The 9,701-nt window shown below is 40.1% G+C and overlaps 2 protein-coding genes across 3 annotated transcripts in view; one reads left to right on the top strand and one right to left on the bottom strand.

The window, feature by feature from the left end:
- LOC140853233 (uncharacterized) overlaps positions 1 to 5,715 on the top strand; it is a 22,952-nt gene extending 17,237 nt beyond the window's left edge. The window contains exons 7-8 of the mRNA XM_073247454.1: positions 5,222 to 5,314; positions 5,398 to 5,715. Coding sequence (XP_073103555.1) covers positions 5,222 to 5,314; positions 5,398 to 5,532 — 228 coding nt within the window. The 3' untranslated portion in view covers positions 5,533 to 5,715. The remainder of the gene's footprint in view (positions 1 to 5,221; positions 5,315 to 5,397) is intronic.
- The window catches only part of LOC140853235 (large ribosomal subunit protein uL6m-like), a 16,704-nt gene extending 7,003 nt beyond the window's left edge, over positions 1 to 9,701 (bottom strand). The window contains exon 1 of one of the 2 annotated variants that reach the window (XM_073247460.1): positions 9,564 to 9,701. The gene's annotated coding sequence lies outside the window, so the exon portion shown is untranslated. Of the gene's footprint in view, positions 1 to 9,485 lie in introns of both variants that reach the window. The other variant, XM_073247461.1, reaches the window with a different exon arrangement.

Below are 9,701 nucleotides of genomic sequence, written 5' to 3' on the forward strand. Positions count from 1 at the left end.
CTGAGACTTGACGGTCTACTGTGCCGATTCTAACTCAGCACGGGCCGACTGTAACTCGCCCCTTGCCGATTCTAGCTCGACTCTTACCAACTCCAATTTCGCCTTCATGCGAGAGTTCTTCTCTTGATACTTCTCCTCTCGCTCAGTCACCGCTTGGAGCCGTTCAATAGTCGCAACTTTTTCGGCATTGGCGGCCGCAACTTTATGTATCCACATTCGGTGAAAGTCGGTAATTTTTCGATATCCGCTCTCCAAGGCCTGCATGTTATACGCCAGCTGAAAAAAAAAAAGACAAGCCAAATAAAGCAGATAGAAGAAAAACAATCAAAAACAATGTATCGACTTACGCTGAGCATTATCGGATAAAAAGATGAAAATATCTTCGACACCATTCGATCCTTTCTGCTCTCCCTGTTAGTCAGGAGAAGTGCAGCGTCAATGAGTCACTTGGCTAATTTTGGGTTCACCAAGGATGACTCACCTATAGAAATTCGGACGTCGAAGAGCACTGTGAAGCCCGTCGACAACTCGTCGTCCACCAATAAAGCTGGTGCCTTTCCCCACTCTCCAGTGCATGGTCGCTTGCTTGAAGCCACCATCCATTCGGACGTTGAGGGTGCCCAAATAGTGTCAGCCCCGTTGAGGGTGCCTGAGTTACCGTCAACATCGCGGTGGCCGGTCCTGGTTCGGATGCAAGAATTTTTTGAGACTCCATCGACTCTACACTGGCCAACGTTGTTTTAGCTGGTGGTAGTTCAACAAGCACGACAGGCAGAGGTGCTTCGACTAGTGGAAGTACTATCAGAGCCGACAGCGCGATGACAGGTTTGATTTTCAGAACGACTACCAATGGAGTGTCGGTCTCCCTCGCTGTCGCCGACTATGTGTCGGACTGGCTTTTCTTTGGTGCTCGGGATGGCCCTGCACCAGCTGCAGCTCTCTTTTTGGCGGCATATTGTTGGACATCAACTGTTGAGACTCACACCGCTGGTCACATAGCTGCAATCAAAAGACAACAATTCGTTTACAAAGTTCAAAGCCAGATGAAAAATAAAAATAAAAGATCGACTAAGCTATACCTAGGGAAGTTACCGAACTAAGTCCGGTGTCGTAGAGAGCTTGTTCCATCAACAGCTCCCATTGCGCAGGAACTTCCATATCTTTCAGTCGAATAAAATCTTCTCGATTGATGACTTCGACCAGACTATGCTCTTAAGGCTTGTCCTTGGATTTCTCCAAGAGGAAGGAAAGCCTCAAGGCAGAGAAGAAGAAATAAAGAAAAATTGATTCTTCCACCTGTGAATGGATGAAGGAATGTCAGAAATAAAGGACAGACCTTTCTTAGATTGAAGAACCACAAATCATTGGCTTTTGGGTGAGGACAAAGAACGAAAAAAGTACGAAAAAGAGAACACCGAGGGTTGGTCGGGATCATATGGCATAATAAAGTAAAACTGATGATTAATCGAATGGAGTTCGGGGCTAACTAGACAGGACAAAGACCGTAATAATCAAAAAGATTTTGGATAAACTCCAAAATCAAAAAATGAAGACCAGTCTGAAGGTCCTCCACATAAATTATCACCTGATCCGGAAGAAAAGAACTCACCCGACCATCTGGACCAGACGCAAAGAACTGAAATTGCTCCGGGATATGATATTTTTTCGGAGCCGATCAATATTGGATCTGGATAAGGAAAAAACTTTCACGTACGAACTCAAAAGAGAATCGTCAATCGGATTATCCGATCGACTATCCCAAAGGGGCTCATCTATTCTAACCTTTTTCTTACCCTTCCTACTGCTATTGACCATAATGATAGGAAAAAAAATTAAAGAGGACTAAAAAAGGAAAAGAAGAAAGAGAAACCTAACCTGAAGCTAATGGATGCCCTGGAGACCACGAACACATGGGGAAAAAGACTCCTAGACCCCTGAAGCTTTTGACACCCATATAAAAGCCCTCGACTGTGGAAAAATGACAAGCAAAGAAATAGAAAATCCAAATGAAAGTAATATTATATATATAGAATCCGTCAACGGTCAGAATGGATTTGTTCAGATCAAGATTGTCTCAGATTTTGATACGTGACTACATCAAAACCGATCATTGGTCGGATGGTTCGATACACCTACCGTCTGATCGTGCCATGTCATCTCTATCCGCATGAGCAGTTAAGATCCAATAACGACTAGACACGTGATGGCAATCGACTAGTCAGAATCAAATCGATCGGATCGTCTGACTGCCTAACCATCTTCTCAAATCGGCATCCCAATGATGGTCGCACGACCATCAAAACGACAAAACGGCTATAAACCTTTCGATTTTTGAAGCAATCATTAATGCCTGTAGGTAAATCAGAATTCGAGATAACATGTGATAACTCCCTTCGTCCAATGTGCCAAGTCACGTGTCAATCCATATGTCAGGCCACCTTGGACTTAGGAGTAGGGGGCAACTGTTGGGATAATTAAATCTATTCCCTCCGATTCATAGTCGGCCAACTAACTATATGTCGGCGACGGAGAATAATGGACCATCAAAGCCACACCGCGGAATGAGTTTCGGACCGATTACAATATGTCATCCGACTCTCAATCAGTCTAACAAGTAGAACGTCCGACAATCAATCGGTTACACCAATACATAATCAGAGATTTTTGATCAACTTCCACCCGGGATCAAGTCAACTACGATGACCGCTAACTAGTCGGCATGCCAAAATAACCAACAGTCAGCCAATATACCATATGTACTGACATATAATCCACATATTAGAAACTACCAATGCAGAAGGCGTATAATAGCTACATACATGATTATCAATGGACATTAACTATCCATCCCACGATCACATAATTCCAGAATAAGATCCATCCCACGATCACATAATTTCAGAATAAGCAAGATCTACGTGCCTAATCGTTACAAACAGTTACCAACAACTCGTCTATAAAAAGAAGGTAAATTTGGTAAGATCTACGCTCTTACCCCTCATTTTTCTCTCTTGGTTTTATGATAATAAAATAACGGAAGGTAGATAAAATGGCCATTTATCTTTATATAAATCATTCGATCTATATACTATGTACCTTGAATTGTTTTCACCTTGAAGAGTTTAGTAGCATAGTTTGAAGAGGGACTCAGGTTTATATGCATCTGCATTTTGGTTTATGCACAGGGATTATACAAGGCTAATCCTTGCATGACATAGTTTTGCGTATCTATTGTTGTTGTTGTTCATTCACAAGTAATGCCATTTGAAATGGGAAGTATATTGATAACTCTCTTGAAGTATTTATTGTAAAATTGAATTTATTTGATCATAACCAATTACTAAGTTATAATTAATTTGGAGGTTGTGGTCCATGAAGGGATAATCAGAGAAAAGCCAACCAGCAAGGAAGAAGCTCGTCAGTTCCTGAAAGGTTCACTTAAGGATTTGTACATTATCATTTGATGGTTCAATTGCTTATGGATTCAGCTTTTGTATGTCATATTTATACCTTAACTGTTTGCAGGCTATTCTGGGGATCATGTATCAACTGTAGGATCAGTAGTTGTTACCAATCTTAAGACAGGGAGGAGATATGGAGGCTTGGATAAAGCTGAGGTATTTGTGGTGCAAAATGATTTAATTGGCAGTTTATCTTGCACCTCAGTATGCAAAACAAATGGCAGAAAGTACATATTTTGGGAACTTTCAATCAAGGTACATATTATCAATGGTACATATTCAAGGTACATAGTATTTTGAAAACTTTCAATCAAAAATATGTACTTTGATAGTTTATCTTGCACCTCAGTTGTATGTCATATTTTTCGCAAATGTCCAGTTCATTTATGTCCTTTTTTAAATCCAAAATTAAGAATTAATCCTAACTCAATTTGTCTACGCTAGCCCAATTGTGTAATCCTAGACTAATACTCTTGTTTGTGTAACCCTATAGCTTCAATTCTATTTGGTAGTGGGATATATTCTGATCTCCATTATCAATATCATCGAAATCTTTTTCGATGGATTCGAACTTCTTCCAATTCATCTAATTTAGAATTATTGATCATCGAGATAACTCTAAGTGGTCATACGATCCATTAGTGACATCTATCAGTATATAGTGACAATTCATCATAATTGAATGGTTGAATTTCTGGGTGCGGTTGTCGTGTGATTCCGTTCTTCGATTGTGAGCTCGACAAAACATAGATTAAGGATAACTTGTCAAACCTGATTCTTGTCATATGTTGGATTCAATCAACTTGAGTCCACTTATGAAACCTTATGGAAACACCTTTCCATCATCCACACTGCATTGACCATAGGTTTAGGACTCAATTTTATGATCTACATAGGACTACTCATCTATCGAGGTCGATAGATCTTATCTTGGTGCACATCCTATTCTTACAATGAGTCTATTGCAGCCAACATACACCTCAAAGCTCCGTATGGCTAGAAGATCGAGTTATGATGTAGTCAATTTTCAGTAATCTCACTGTGAATAACCGAGATCTACAGATCAAAGAATTAGACACGTTATCGCAGCATCGAGTTAGACACTGATGAGAAAGTGGACATCCTAGTGACTCCTCATTTTTGATCATGTTAAGTATCCTTGTTCCTAACAAGCACTTACACTCTCGCTCCGATGTCTCCACACCGTAGATTCAAGATCCATCTACTCTAAGAAAGTGATCATGCACCAATCTTTTCGGATTAAGCACCATCTCCGTGATGATCTTATAATCGGAAGCAGTTTATGAATTAATTATTAACGACACATGTCTCAAATTCTCAATTTTTGAGAATATGCGTCATTATACCTATTAATTCAATAGACAATTCATAAATACTTAATAAACACAGATATGAATGGAAAGAAACTCAATTTTATTAATTTATAAGTCAATATTACAAAATATGTCCTTAAAAAATTTTACAAATGTTGGCCACTCTGGCTTCTAGAGTATACATTTAATACATCGCACGCAGTGCATAAAAAATTACTCTTCACGATAGTTGGCACCTTCTACCGTTCTCTGTCCTTTCATTTAGACTTTTAAAACATCACTGTACCACAACATTCTATGCATGGTCCATGATCATGTCAAGTCACTGAAATTCTTTCAAATTATTTCTTTTGTATTTACTTGAGTGCATGTGATGCTAATTTAGACATTGATCCTTGGCACAACTTTTTTTTTTTTGTGGAGAAGGTGCTCAAGCGGATTGTTTCTTATGCCCGAAGCAATGCAGACCTTTTGACCAATCTGATCCTTCAGGGTCATAATGGCCCTTACACATGGGAGGTGACACCTGATTTCCATGCTTCGACTGATTTTAGTGGATTACAATAATCATTTCATCTTATTACTTCTGTATTTGGTCATAGTGTCTGTTCCGAACTCCTTTGAATAACTATGATGCCGTGGTTCTTCTCCATCGAGATAAACTTTCTTATCCTCGAAGCCTTCTTTTTCCGGCTGAAATTAATAATGGTTGGTTTATTGACTTGCTCAATCTCTAGTGTGGTCTTATTGCTCTTCTTTCTAAAGCAAGGTACTTGGTGACAACCTTGCAGGAAAGCATGTAATTTGGGGAAGAGCAAGCAAGGGTTTCCATCCCTACATGTCACTTGGGGGTGCACTGAAAAGCTTGGAAGATACAAGGAATAAGCTGATGGTCAACTTTGATCCAGTTAGATATCTTTTGGAGGACCTGAAAGTAAACATGTCACTGTTTAGCTACCAAAGTTCAATCCGTTTGATGGGAAAAGAAATTTATATTATTTAATCAATTAACAAAGGGAGTTTCCGGACACCTTCAATGTGTGGTGTGATTCTCTTGGAGGTGATGCAATTGGTCTGACATGGGAGAAGAGGGATTCAAAGGTAACTGGATCATTTAATGGAGAATTTACATCATCGCTGGTAAAACTAACCAAAAAAATGCTGTGCTCCCTTTCATGTTATTTGGAATCGGTTGAATATCTAATTCCTCCTTATGGCATCAAGTGCTATTCTTAACAATAGACCATTTTCTTGTTCAATTATCTCATCCTCCTTGTGCGGTTATAGCATGGGGCTATTGGAAGGTAGATCAAATTTTGACAGATTTTTTGCTTCTTGCAGAAACGTGGTCGAGATGAAGGTGATGAGATTAGGAGAGACCCAACAGATATTCTAAGAGAAGTCGGAGAAGTGGGTAAGGGATTTGTGAAGAGTGTATATCTTCTCAAGGCTCCAAGGTTCCATAGCTAATCCTATATTCTTCCCATCATAGCCCATACATGCTTTTGTTAGTTCCTGGCTCGAGATAGCTAGACATATGCTTCAAATCATCAGTGAGAATCAGTTTGGTATCTCAGAGCTCGAAGATGTCAAGGTTTAATCATGCAATCATTCCCAATGATGGGATCGCAATTTTGTTCATCAGGTGGCAGTGATCATTGTTGGGTGTGATCATAGCGAAGTTAAAATTGCTGGTTCATGCTTTGTTTGACACCGGGGGAGAGCGAGGTTTTGGGTGATCAGAGAGATTGGTGCAAAGAAAGCACCAACAAAGCAGAAATGTGTATATTTTATGTATTAATTAAATCGGGGGCTGTCATTTATAATATTTGTTCTGTAATGTGGTGGTATGCGTATCACATCGGTAGGATTAATGGCAGAAATCATTTTTCCCCACAAGCGATGGGTGAGTTATGAGATCATAGTTGTCCTTGCCTAGAGCTGGTTAGCAAATAGGTTACCAAATACTCGGACTTTAGATGCCTGTGTAGAAAAGTTCTTACTGGCTTTTTACATCTAAACCCTAAAAACTGATTCAGTGGGTTATTTTGTGATTTTATGAGTTAATTTCTATGGGGTGCTCTTTTATTATTTTTAATAAATTGATGCAAAAAGTCCTAACCGTCCATTACATCAGGGTTCTTATGATGATGTTATTTTTTTTTCTTCTAAAAAGTATTCTAATTTGGTTGAACTAAATCAGACGGATCCAAAGTTGGTTTAACTCAAATTTTATTTATTTATTTATTTTCTTCAGCAGCCCCCACTTGTGATCTTACGATATTTCGATCAAAATTTTATTCCTCACTATGTCGCCTCTTTGCCAGTATCGGTCTCTCTATCGGTCTTTCTATCGCTGCTGGTTTTTCATCAGTTTGCGGATGGTGGGGGAGGTGGGAAGGGGGTGGAGGAGCTGGATGAAGAAGAGGTCGATGGTGGTGACAAGAGAAAGAAAGGGGAGGATGTGATGCCGATGGCAGGATGAGTTCGGTGGACGAGGAGGTGGTAGGGTGGCGGGGTGAGTGCGGTCTAGGAGGAGGTGGAGGAGGAGACGGGCAAAGAGGGAAGGTTGGTGGTGATAGCGATAGAAAGGAAAGGGAAGAAGTGGTAGTGATGGCGGGGTGAGTTGGGTGGAGGAGCTGGCGATGGTGGCAGGATGAGTTCGATGAAGAAGGTGGAGGAGGTGGGGAAGGAGTCTTTCAGTCATATCCTCTCATTTACACATTTGCAACATGTAAGAAGCATAGCATACCAGATCACCACCAAGTGCTCCACCACTCAGAGTAATTTAGCAATCCCATCTTGTTTCGCATGAGCAACACACATGCATGCACACACGAGCACGCGCGTGCGCACACACATAGAGAGGGGAAGAAGTCTTGCACAGGAGAAAACTACAAAACATATTGCTCCAAAATACTGTATGCAGCTTCCAATTTCCACTTTATATTTAGCACCCCATAAGAAGCCAACCACCAGAACTCACATTCTGTGATTACCAATGCTCACTAGAACTGTGATGTATGTGGATTAAAGAACCTTACCCAGGCTCAACAAATGGATTGTGTTCCCTCTGTTTATACTTATTTCATGCAAAAAGTTTCTTATGATTGACTCAAGTTTTCTCCCTCATTAGCTAGAATCATATAAACAGATATTGAGATTAAGAAAACTTGAGGAACAACAAGTTAGCTGCTAAGATTTTCCCATCCAATAAGTCAACTTTGCTGTCCATGCACTCTGATACAACCTAAAACATGGTTGGGTAGCCGGCAACTTAGTTCCATATACGGTGTCTTTCATCCTTTTTCCCCTCCTCTTCAATTGTACACAAGGTTTTCACTCTGGCCAAGGTTATCGGTATTAAGGGCAACCCCCAACCACAAAATGATATACAGCCATATATGAAATATTAGCACATAATATCTTGGCAAATAATAAACCTAAAAATTCCAAGACATCAATCAGTGCAAGACAAACATATCAACTAATATTTCCAATCACCTTTTTGCTTCCTTATATGAGTTTCCTAACTGATTAATTTCAAAATTGATGGACAAACATAGCATCTAACCTTGAATTTGGTATATGGGTCAAGATTTTGATATATTGGTACTAAAATGTCAGCTCTAATATTGAAAAAATCTTAGTTCGTTCCATGTTTTTTCTAGTTTCACTTTGTCAAGGTAAACCAAGATCTCAGTTCATTTTGGCCTTGGCCACCCATCGAGATGACCGAGAACTCAGTTTTCCAAAACCATGACTGCACCCCTTCTCTCTTCTCCTCTTTCCCTCTCTTTTTTAACCCTTTCCTTCACCCTTCTCCCTCTCTACCTCCTTTCTCTCCTCCGATATAACCAAGAGTGAAGCTCTCACAACATCTCCTCTTCTTCTAATGATCCCACTTTGATAAGACACAAATGCGAGGACCAGGTGCACCACAACCCACAAGACTCTTTTCCCACAATTTAGTGATTTTTTTTCATCCTTTCCTTTAGACTCCTTTCTCCTATTCCCTTTATCTAGCATAAACTCTCCACCGTAGTTGCAATTAAAATAAACAGGAGTGATTCCTGCGCCTATCTGGAGCATATTTGGTTCTCTTCTCATTGCTCTCTAAATCCTACTTTAAATCATATTGTTTGCCGCATCCAGGTGTTCAAAAACGAAAGCATTTTGATGTTTGTTGTAACCAATTGGCCTTATTCATCTATATGCACTTGGGATTAAATTTTAATCCTTGCTCACCAATCATTCGAGCAATATATGCTATGAGAAAACTTTTCCGACAATTGGGCTTTCCTTAGATGTCTTATCCAATCAGCTCAGTAGAAAACTGGAGAACATAGGTTTCCTCCACCATCGCTCTTACGATCCCGAATCATTGCATCTCACTTCATTTTTTCCTTAATAAAAGTGAAAACCCGCAACAATGAACCAAAATACGGAGACCAGCAGTGATGTGGAACGACTGGTTATCTTTACAATCGTAAAATAAACAACCGATCCTACTCGAAATCCAACACAGGTTCGCGATTCTATCTATGTTTCTTATAAAAGAGCCCAAAAATCAAATCAATAAACCGAAAAGAAAACAAAACTTTGACATAAGAGAAAGCTACAACAAGTTAAAATCCACATAAGATAAAAACATCGAAGGAAAGAGACAATGCAACAAAAGAACACTAACCCTAGGGGTTCGCCGGTCAGGAAACGATAAGAACGATCGGAGGGAGAACGAAACGGAAGCAAGAAAAGGAGGACTCACAGGTTCTGCGCTCGCAAGGGTTCGGGTTTGGATTCGTCCAGCCTTCGAGCAGTCGATAGGGAGAATGAGCAGGGGAAAGGGGGGCCGCCGGAGGGGGTTGTATTAGGGTTTGGGGGATTTTTCGCGACTTGATCTCTG

The sequence above is a fragment of the Elaeis guineensis genome, chromosome 13 (assembly GCF_000442705.2).
Source record: "Elaeis guineensis isolate ETL-2024a chromosome 13, EG11, whole genome shotgun sequence".
NCBI lineage: Eukaryota > Viridiplantae > Streptophyta > Magnoliopsida > Arecales > Arecaceae > Elaeis > Elaeis guineensis.